We start from the raw sequence: 11,421 nt of genomic DNA on the forward strand, positions 1-11,421 counted from the left end.
CAGTGATTTATGAAAATGGCACACATAAGCAATCTGAAACCCTGGCAGTTATGTACCCTGCAGCAGCGCTTCTGAACTGCTGGGGATATTTTAAGGCCCCTTTTAGATGATTGGGCTACAGAAAAGAGGATCGTTTTTTAAATGCACTGCCTTGTCTTTGTCCACTCACAAAGTGGCACTTAAATTGCCACACTTAAATCGTTGCATTACTTTTTAGTAAGGCGCTCTAGCAGCAAAGCAAGACTTCCTCTATGGGTCATATTTGTATTCACAATATATTTTCAATGTTAAAAATGGTGATAGAAATGACTGTTTTTTAAAATGGACGAGTCTAGGAGGCAGTGGTGCCCCGGCAGGGGTGCATACATGGGTGCTAGAACATCCCAGGGAGAAATGGGGCCCCCTCTCGCGAGGTGCAGAGTGGAGCTGTGCTTCTGTAGAGCCACAGACACTTTAACCATGCCAGTTTCACAGTGGAATACCCTGTTAAATCAGTTTACATTGATTTAAGGCTGAAAAGGAATGATTACGAAAAAAATAAGGTGCCACAATAATGCCGCTAAATACCCACTTTTGTGCCGCTAAATTTCCATTTTTGTGCCGCTAAATTTGCAAATCTATGCCGCTATATCCTGGGGGGTCTGCTTAATGCAGTGTGCTTATTTTATATTGCATTCCTTTTAATAAGATTTATACCTAAAACTTTCTTTAGTACCTCACATTTTCTTTCATCGTTTGAAGCTCATGTGCACAACATACTGGCGAACTAACTTAACTATGAACTTTGTGAAGACTTTCTTCCATATTCTTACATCTTCTATATAAGCATGGGCGAATTTTGCAAATTCGCAAATTTGCTAATTGGCAATCCGCAAAATTTGCGAATTTGCGCGAATTTGCGGATTTTTTTATTTTTGCGTGTTCGCGAGGCGCTTTGCAATTTCGCTGGTTTTTTTTTTTTGCCTGCTTAATCACTGCCACCCTCTCGTTTTTTATGCCCATCTGCCCTCTGTACCACTCGTTTCTCTGCCCTCTGCCCCACTCATCTTTTGTCCCCTTCTGCCCTCTGTCCCACTTTTCTGCCCTTCTGCCCTCAGTCCACTTAGAATGGCGCCGGCAAGCTGCCAGCGCCATTCTCAAATAGCTAGAAATAGCTTCAACAGGAAGCACTAATAGATAAAGTAAAGCAGTTGCTCCAGTTGAAGGTCAAATTAAGTTACACAATCATTAATCACCCCAAGTTTGGGGTGATTATTGATTGTGTAACTGAATTTGAGCAGCACCTGCTTTACTTTATCTATTTGAGCTTCCTGTTGAAGCTGACTTTTGTAACTATTTTAGAATGGCTCTGGCAGCTTGCCGGCGCCATTCTAAAAGAGTTACAAAAGTCAGCTTGAACTTTTGACCCAATTCGTTCCGCTCGTGGATTTTGCGGGAAATTCGCGAATCTCGCGGATTGCGAATTTACCGAAAATCCGCGAGCGGAACGGATTTTCCGCCCATGCTTACTTCTATATCTGTATTGATTGATAGTGTCCACAAGCCAAATTAGCACATATAATTTTAATACATAATTCATCATTGTTACTTCAGAAAACTAGATGAGCTGGCCAACAAGTTTGCAATCTCTGGTGGTCAATGAGGAGCCCTTTAACCACAACATTACTATATTTGAAATCTAGAACTCAAACAACAAAAGGGTACTCTGCTGAGTAGCCACAACGACTTTGCTGTACAGCTAAGACTGACCAAATACCAACTCCTGTTCAGAAAGGACAGATATTGGTGTTCTAGCAATCCTTACCTCCTTCCTGATGAGGACTCCTCTAACAGCCATCACCATCATTATGTGAAATCTTAGACACCTCCATTGCATTGAGAAAAGAGGAACGCTATCTGAGCAATTATCAGACATGTACCCTAATCCCTCAACCCTAATCACAAAACCTCTCTTTTTGTACATATTTTTACTGGAATGTAACGGTGGGCTTTATGTAGAGTATGAGACTGTGGGAAATCAACAAAAAGTGGTGGGTGTTCCATCCGCCGTAATAAGAGTGTATTGACACTCTAAATACTGTGAACAAGGCATCCGCTGGTTTTTAGGTCTGGGCCTGCGTCGCACTGCGTAAACGTGGGCAGAGTCCGAGATTGTATGTTTTGGCAGTATGGGGGCTTGAACTCGCCCCTCTTCTCCTTTGGCTGGCTTCCTAAACGGAGGCCAGCCATTGGAGGAGAGGGGTGTCACTCTGTTCAAGCCCCGTCTTTTTGCGATTCGGGGGCTTGTTTTTAGCAGTTTTTAAGCCGTGACGTCATCCGTCACTCAACTGCTAAAACACGCCCCCGAATCGCAAAATGACCGTGTGTTTCTCCGAGGCATTTCTGCCTCGCCTCGGAGAAACGTGGTCGTGTGGAGCGCTCCTCTCGTCTTCAAATTAAGCCCTGCCTCCCCGCCACACGCAATGCATCCATTTTGCTTTTCTATTTTAAATAGCCTTAGCGGAGCCCTGACGATGCCTTAGACGTGAGTTTGCAATCCTGGCGGAGAGCGGCCGCTGATCCACCATGGCGGGCGAACACTCCTGCTGATGTGACTTCGGAGCCAGGCTACTCTCTTGGATGTTGGCAGCGTCTTTGCTGCAGTGATTTCCTCCCGCTCCCCCTGCCACGGGGGCATTGGTTTAGAGACTCACCGGCTGGGGGTACCAACACAGCCTTCTGGGTGGATCGACGACGGGGGCCAGCGGTGCTGAGAAGATGGTAGCTGACAGGGAGAGGTGGTTCCGCGCAGCACGGCCCGTTACTGCGATCGCATGTCACACCCCAAGGCGGTCGCGGTTGCTGCCCTGCCTGCCTCTCCATCGGAGCGCCTCCACAGAGTGCCTTCACATTCTCTCAGTGGTGCATGTCCGAAGGGCAAGTTACCCTGTCCGGGTGGCACCGACCTGACCTCCGTAGCCGGAAGTTGTCGGATGCAGGACACTGCAACAACCTCGGGCTGTACACGCCCTCCTGAGTCGGATTTACAACCGAGGCACCGAGATTGGAGACAGCTGCGTGATTTCCTGACACTTTGAAACCAGCATTAGACCTCCCTCTCTAGCTCCAAGAGCAACGTTGTCCCTCTCACAATCATTCCACAGGCTGGCACCCCATATTACTCCAATTGTAGCAATTTCGCTGCACTTATTGTGAATAACATTTCTGTGTGTGATGTAAATATCAGTAGGTTTTACTTCACAAGGTTGATCGGCGAACGTATAACACACTCCATTATTTCGTCATTTTAAAACGTGTATTTTGCTCTCATACACACAACAGTGCTTTGTCCGTGATACGCATATGCTACGGTCTGTAAATATGGCATTCCCGGGTCGTAGACGCAGGGCAGATTGAGCCAACGGCTCTGTACGTCGCCTTCCACCTCCTTCGTCGAACGGATTAAAAATTCCCTATACGGCTTGTGCGCTTATGTGCGCCACTGTATGAAACCGAGTTGATCTTTCTTACAGTTTCACCTCGCTAGATAGTTTTCACTGCACCCGTTTCACGTGTCTGTGTTATGGGAAACGCAGAATCTTTGTGCAGCTGAGTTTTCAAGGGGAATGCTACTGGTGAAATGAGATTTCGCTGTTAGTCACAAATGCCAAATGCCAAATCCAAAATATTACTTGAATCAATTGTAATTTTCGCCATAGTAAATTATTAGATGTCCCCAATGTTCTATGCGGACAGTTACTTACATCTAGTAGAAACCAATGGCGACTAGTCAGCTGGCAAAATGGGGTGTCGGGAACGTTTGGAAGCATATTTCACGGGAACAGTTTCGTCAAGGTTAATTCCTCATTTCCTAATGTAGTTAACACAGGATGAATGCACTGGAATGTTCAACTCCTGCACTAGGCATATATGCCAATGATTCATATTTACTGGTGCCAGCTCCATTTGTCCAAGCTAGTCTAATAATCACCTTAAATTTCCCCCTTTGCCTCTAATGAAAGACCCCCTCCCCTTCTCCTTTCCAACCGCAGATCTCCACCTCCCAAAGGCGGGAATAACTGTATTTGTGTTAAATTGCTGCTCTTTTCTCAGACTATTTGCTCCAATTACTTCGCGTAAAAGCCAGCTTTAAGGCAATTGACTCCCCAGAGTTCAATGGGACTCAGGCTGAAGCCGCCATCTGCATTTAAAAACACAGACAGAGGAGGGTGGGTCGCACGTGATCAGGACGGATGGCATGGGATGTTTTGGTACTTCAGTAATCTGCATACCCAGCAGGCAGGCTAGGTCTGAAAAGACAGCTCAAGAAGGTACCACACGTCTCTCCTAGCAGTGCCACCAGGACTCTCCTCTGCCTCACATGGACGCCCCCAGGGGTACTCTCATAATAAGGGTATAAGTGCAAACATCTTCCACATTAAATCAAATAAACAGCCAAACACCTCGGGTGACCTATAGACAAAGAAAGCGACAAAGAGATGCTGCAACAGAACTGTCCTCAGTATTGAACCTGCAGATATGGATGTTTTAAAACAAGCGACCCTTTGAGCTAGGAGGTGGTCTTGAAATAATACCGACTGATGTAAGGCGTGAAAACGTAGAAAGTAAAGTTCTCAGGGGGCAGGTAGGCGACTCCCCCCACCCGCTCCTGCTTCTGACAGGGAATGAAGCTGTGTTTACTACGGGGAAAGCTTTGTTCTTTTCAAAGGATAATGTAAGCAAAAACACAGAGAGAGGCCGGAAACAGTCGGTACAGAGTGTTTTTAATTGAAAAGGGACGGGTTCTGCCCCTCCCTTCTGCCCCGCCAGCACCTATTGATGGGTTTCTGCGGGGTGGAGCTTCTATACCAAAATGGCCGCGGCATTTCTGAATGTGCCGTTCCCCATCATTGTGGTCTGCTTGGTTCCACTGTTAATTTCACACGTGGGGGACGGTAGCCTAGCAAGGACGTAATGTGCGCCAGTGCACGCAAGGAAAAAGGCCTCTTTCACTGCTGTTGGGGAAGTAAAATGCACAGTTCAATGGCTGCCTCACTGCCCTGTTCAACAACACCTGCTGCACTATTAGTAGGGACAAGCATGAACAGGGAAAACAAAATAGATTGCATCACAAGTAGGTGGCATAGTCCCTTTTCTTCCACTATCATCACCCTAATTTCAAGGATTCCGGTGTGTGTGTGGGGCTCTCAGTGTGTGGGGGGGGCTCTGTGTGTGTGGGAGGGGGGCTCTGTGTGTGTGGGGGGGGGGGCTCTGTGTGTGTGGGGGGGGCTCTGTGTGTCTTTGTGTGTGTGTGTGTCTTTGTGTGTGTCTCTGTGTGTGTGGCTCTGTGTGTGTGTGTGGCTCTGTGTGTGGGTGGCTCTGTATGTGTGTGTGGGTGGCTTTGTGTGGGTGGCTCTGTGTGGGTGTAAATGCAATAGGTCATGCATTTGCAAGCGATTAACCTATTGGCATTGTAAATGACAATGCCATTTATTTAACGATTAAGCTATTGGCCATATAAATGACAATGCCATTTATTTATGATTTTTAAAAAAAAATTCATGAGCAATGCCAATAGCTCTACCTTTAATAATGCCGAGACCATTGCATTGTAAATGCTTGTTGATGGATGTCTCACTCCTCCAAACTCTAAATAAGGCTCTGTTTCTCTAAACAAATTATTTGAGGCCGTGTAATAGTTTATACTATTTGTCTCCCACATCTGTGTATTCCAATTGCTATGTGCAGCCCACATTGGGCTGTGAGCTAGTCGTCTCAACAAACATCCCAAATAAAATTCTCTAGAGCTTCAATAGTTGTGGTTGAGAAAGATTCAGATTCCATTCAAGCTCCACAGAAACCAAATTCAAAATTGCATCCCCTCTTTGCAAATTCTATTCTTATGCCAGAAATGTAAGCAAACTGGAAATGTGTTTTTTCTAATGAACCATACCTTGCATTTCTCAAGAGCAGTTACTGTGAATATATTGTTTTGGTCTATCCAAGGTTAAATCAGTGTGAGTCTTCAGAAAGATAATGTGTTTTTGTTTGTTTTCCTCAAGATAACATGATTTAACTTCTGAATGAGAACTTAATAATGCCATAGTGAAAAGATGTTGACATTACGAGAATTCCCCACCCTTTAGGTGTACAGTCATTGAGGTTCACTTATAAGCAGAGTTTGCTGTCGAGTATCCTTTATTCTTCCTTATGGGTCGGCAGACAGACAGTTGTCTAAAGGTTTGAGGACCTCGACGGGATGTGGCAATTCAAGGTTGGTTTATGAGAGAGTGGGGATCTACACTCAAACAACCAGGTGTACTATAATCATAATCTGTAAACATAAATACTGTATGAACAGAAGAACTAAAGAGAGACATAATGTCAGTAGTAAATATTATTACATTTCATTAATGTATGCTGCAATCAAAAGTGTCTTATAATCTTGTTTCCCCTTCTTTTTCCTTAGCTGTGTGTAACAGTATTAAATATCCGGTCACAAAGGAAATTCTATTCGAATTCATTGATAAGTGCACGGCAGCTTCTCAAGCACAAATCCGCAAAAACTCGACGGATCCTGACACAGAGCTAATGCCACCACCTCCCCCCAAAAGGCCGCGAAGTGTAAACTGAGGCAGCCGCCTGCGTTTGCTGCAGGGCGGCGGAGGAGCGAAAGTATGGACATGAATTGAGTTGTGAAGCATGCTGTTATTCCATTACAACTTTGCACTGGAACAATGCAAAAAAGTATGTAGCTCATAAACATTTGCAAAGAAAGTTATCCAAACCATCTTGTGAAGAAAGTAGTTTGATCTTTTCCATTGCTGCCCTGCGAATAAGACATTCTTTTTCAAATGGACGACCTCCAGCCTTCCTGAGGAGATCAAGACATCCAAGAATTTTTGGGAAGACAAAAACAAGAGGAAGTGGCCTTTTTTATATATATCCTGTTATACGCCACGTTTAATTTATATTCAGGCAGTCCAGAACTGTGAACATGGACACCTCTGATTTCTTTTTTTGTGAGTGACACTGTTTCAAAGTGGAGTTGCATCAGATCAGGATTTGTTCTTTTTTTCTCTAATTTATTGTGGTTTGCGCTTCTGTCGTGTCTAAACAAACCTACAATATTGTTTGCAGATTGTATGTGGTTAAAAAAACGTATGTTGTCACTGCTTTTAAAACTAAAATCAACTTCATTTTGAAATATTAAAACCTTAAAACCCAGTTATGTACATAGAATACCTTTTATATGATGATTGCTCTGTATTGATGATTAGGTTTGGGAGTTGCTTCTTTTTATTTTTCCACTTATGCTTCCAAATAACATAGTAAATCCGTGTTCGAGTGCACCTGTGTACATGTTTTTATTCGTATGGAACAATAATGCAGTAAACATACTTACCAAAGACGTAATATGCCGATTCCAGTCCAGTGTACTGTTAACTGACCAGTTGTGAAATCTATTATAAACTTGTTTTACCAGCTTTGTAATTTTGTAAGCAAAGGAATACCTGCATAAAAACGTTTTGCCTTTGAAGGGTTATAGAATGCTTCAACAGCTGCTAATCAATATGTGCTCTATAAACAGGAACACATGTACATTTTTGATGCCGACAACCCAGGCTGGATCGCACATCCATGGACTGATTCATTATCGTGTAGTAATTGATATGGGTGGCACATACTACACTCATCTCTTTATCTCATGCTGCTTCTTTTTTATCCCTGCTTGCTCCCTTGGTCACTGTTGTCCTTTCTTTCTCTTTCTCTTCTGAGCTCCTTTTTCACCTTTTTTTTCTTCCGTTGGTAATGATTTTTTAAAAAAAGTCTTGATCCCAAAGTGTAGTCATGGTACTGAAGAACCGGGTTTTAGAACCCAGCAGCACCAGGGAAAACCCTCGAAGTCTTCGCATTCCCCTACCTCAGCAAACAGAAACACAGGACACTTCTCGATGACGTCAAAGACAAAAGTTTATTGGCTGCAACCAGGAACAGAGATCTACGAAGCACAACACGGGTGGTTCGCTAGAGACTGCACAATTTCAATGAGGGGAGCATGGTCTTTTATGCCAAAAATCACATTCCAAAGTAGCATCGGTTACACACAAACTGACCAATGACAATGTGACATTTCAAAAGTAGCGCATGACGACAATCCCATTTTCCGTTGTCCAGCCCACCAGAAATGGCCAAGCAAATTCCAACTTTCCTGTTCGATCAGGCCGGACAAACCCATCATAAAACCTTAACCCAAATCAGTGATTATGTCGTAAAGGAAGGAACAGAAACAGATTGGAAGCAAGATAGAAGGGTGGGTGCAGTGTACTGTAAATTCGGCAATGTCCTGCTCTTTGATCTTTATCTGACCAGCTGCTTAACAAGGAACTGGCTCAGCGAGGTCAGCCTCGGGCAAGGGAGTCAGTTCGGCCAGGTCATTCAGAAGTCAGCTAAGGTGTACGTGTCCCAAGGACTCGTTCGGCCGCAGTTATCAGCCTATGTGAGGGCAACCACACAAAATGGCTCCCGTTCACAAAATGGAACCCGAGGGTTCAAACGAAATCCCTGAATACGTAGTGTTCTCATTGATCGATTAATGCGAAAACACTCGTACACCGCACTCGTGATTTGCGGTCCGCTGACACCAAAATCGTCTATTTCCGACGCCCTTTATTGAACGGGTTCGGAACCACCCAACCTCAGACCCTCAAACTACGGAACTACAGACCCTCCTTTTGCCCTTACATAGGCAACAAACCCATGTCAATCTGAATCTAGGTCTATTTTCATCAGATCATCGATATGTTGCTGTAGCATCATCCTAGTACTTAGTACCTCTCTCTGGACAGGTCTCCTCGCACACGAAGTAGCACAAAGGCCACAAATAGCAGGAGCACACTGTACACAGAGACAGAACAGGAAAAGGATAGCTAGGATCATCCCAATGACCATCAGAATTTTCCATCCCCACGTGGATATCAATCCCCAAAACCATCCCATCAACGACCAATCTCCTTTGTCTATATGGACAGAATCGGAGATCTTATGTAACTAGGAAATGGCCTGGAAGACTGACGGAGCGTTGTCTGGAATGAAAACGCTGCAGCTCGATTGAATCAGTTTACACACTCCACCTCGGTCTGTAAGTATGACGTCAAGAGCAACTCTATTCTGAAGTGTCATAAGTCTATCCGACTGGAGCTCAGTAGTCAAGTTACTAAGGGCACCGGCAGTTTCGACTATGGTGGACTCAACCACTCTTGTCAACTGCTCCTGCTATTAGCCATCAGTCCCCAGAACGGCAGAAAACCCTTAAAGAAATCTCCCAACTCTTGCCCTGCGGTATCTTCCTGACTGAAGACACCTCTAGCAACTCTCGTCTTATGGTAATCTGCTGCAGCTGTAAAAGTGGGGGGCAACAGGAAGGAAACAAAACATGTGCTCGAAAAATCAGGGGCAACCATGTATACGCTTTGTCATAGCAAACAAAATAAGTACCCTTAGCGGCTAGAAATGCTGGGGAAGTCTGAGACGCAAATACATAGGTGTCAGTACAGACACTCTTCCCTAGCTGAGCTCTCGGATTTTTGCCATTACCCTGCAGACAATAGCGACCCTGATGGGGCACTATCCAAATCGGTGGAGAACTTTTCACTCGCTGATTAACACTCAGACTAACTCCATATCCAGTAACGTCCCAACCACTATATGGTTGTTTCTCATCCTTCGGAATAGTCTCAACAGCATTAGTCCCTTTAACCATATCGACTATGCCTCTAGCTAAAGCACTATTCTTCGGATTGTCTTTCGGTGACCGTAGGGGATAGACACTATGGGCATAGATGAACATCGTTCTATATGCCCAAATAGAACCATTAAGGCTGAAAGGCAGAACCAAGTATGGAATACCTTTACCAGTCGTATGGGGCATTAAATCACAAATCCAACAATTCGATGTGTTCATAACTAACTGGTGTTGGTGCAAAAGTTGAATAATGCAATTATTGCCAAATTCCAGTCTTTTAACTACTTCATGTTCAGGCAAAGGGTGAAAAGAATGTGAAGAAATAGTAGGTGGAGGTGTAGGTTGCACAGTGGGAATAAACGTCACTTTAAAAGAAAATGTCACATAACCAATTAAAAATATCATTAAACTCAGTAGCATAAATAAGCACAGTATTAAAAATCTTTTTCGTGTTATCAGTTTGTGTATCTTATTTTTAAAACTCATTGTCTCTACAGGTCTCTCCAACTCGAAGAAATCCATCATCACTAAATATGCTGCTCGCGGTGGTAGGGTGTTCTATGCTAAGGAATGCCTCTGTCAACCCAGGGCAACTCCCTTAGGCCAACCAGAACCTTCGACCTAGTGTCTCGGGCTTGCACTCCAAAGACTTGTCTACCGCGACCCTACAACTAAACCCGGATGGCGGTTCGAAAAACAAAAATAAGTAGTTCCTCGGAGGAGAGTTAACCTGTAAACAGAAAAATCATAAAAAAGTTATTTATTTTATTAGTCCCACGACTCTTGGTCGTAAATTATAACGATCTTTCCCAGGCAATGTCTGTTCTTTAACCAAAAGTTCAGGCTCGGTAGTGTTCAATCGATTCAAAGGAGGCACAGCCCCTTGCAGAAGATCGTCACTTTCTTTCTCAGTGTTCGTTCCAATCAAACGGGCATCGCTGAATGGCAAAAATCGTGGCACAGTTTCTGTTTCAGAGTCTGGGAGTCCTTCCTGGACCCACCGGTCATACGGTAAGGGCAACTGAGCCCGTTTGCAGTGTACGCCGTGGATCCAGTTTTTTTTGCCTTGCACTCGAACTGCAGAACGTGTAGACAGGAGGACCAGGTACGGTCCTGTCCAGCGGGGCTGCTCGTTCTTGCTCCGCTGAAAATTCTTCACGATAATCCAATCACTGGGTTCAATGGTGTGACCTGGATCTTCAGAAGCCTGTGGCAGACTATCGTGAACCTGTTGGTGTAAGACACGAAGTTTAGCCGTCAGTTCGTGCAAGTAATCAAGTAACACAGGGTATTCGAGATCACTAAACTTTGTTGGTCTTGGTACGCCCCAAATGTTCGCCGGGCGACCAAACACAACCTCATACGGACTCAAACTCATTCGTGAATGCACAGTCATTCTTGTGGACAAAAGTGCTAAAGGCAAAGCATTTGGCCACTGTAAACCAGAGCTCGCTTGTTTCTTGGCTAATTTCAATTTTAAAGTGCCATTATAGCACTCGACTAAACCAGCTGATAGGGGGTGATTTGCAGCGTGGAACTTCTGCCGGATACCTAATCCCTCACATACTCTCTTCATCACTTGACCCACAATTCACTCCCATTGTCACTCCAGATAATTCTCGGCAATCCAAATCTCGGGAAAAACTCTTTGATAAGGGCTTTCGCTGTGTACAAGGCAGTATTGTCCTTCAAAGGGT

At 44.4% G+C, this 11,421-nt stretch overlaps 1 protein-coding gene across 1 annotated transcript in view; it reads left to right on the top strand.

The window, feature by feature from the left end:
• The window catches only part of RNGTT (RNA guanylyltransferase and 5'-phosphatase), a 1,829,700-nt gene extending 1,822,371 nt beyond the window's left edge, over positions 1 to 7,329 (top strand). The window contains exon 16 of the mRNA XM_086926663.1: positions 6,449 to 7,329. Coding sequence (XP_086782789.1) covers positions 6,449 to 6,612 — 164 coding nt within the window. The 3' untranslated portion in view covers positions 6,613 to 7,329. The remainder of the gene's footprint in view (positions 1 to 6,448) is intronic.
• Positions 7,330 to 11,421: the final 4,092 nt, after the last annotated feature.

The sequence above is a fragment of the Lissotriton vulgaris genome, chromosome 6 (assembly GCF_964263255.1).
Source record: "Lissotriton vulgaris chromosome 6, aLisVul1.2, whole genome shotgun sequence".
NCBI lineage: Eukaryota > Metazoa > Chordata > Amphibia > Caudata > Salamandridae > Lissotriton > Lissotriton vulgaris.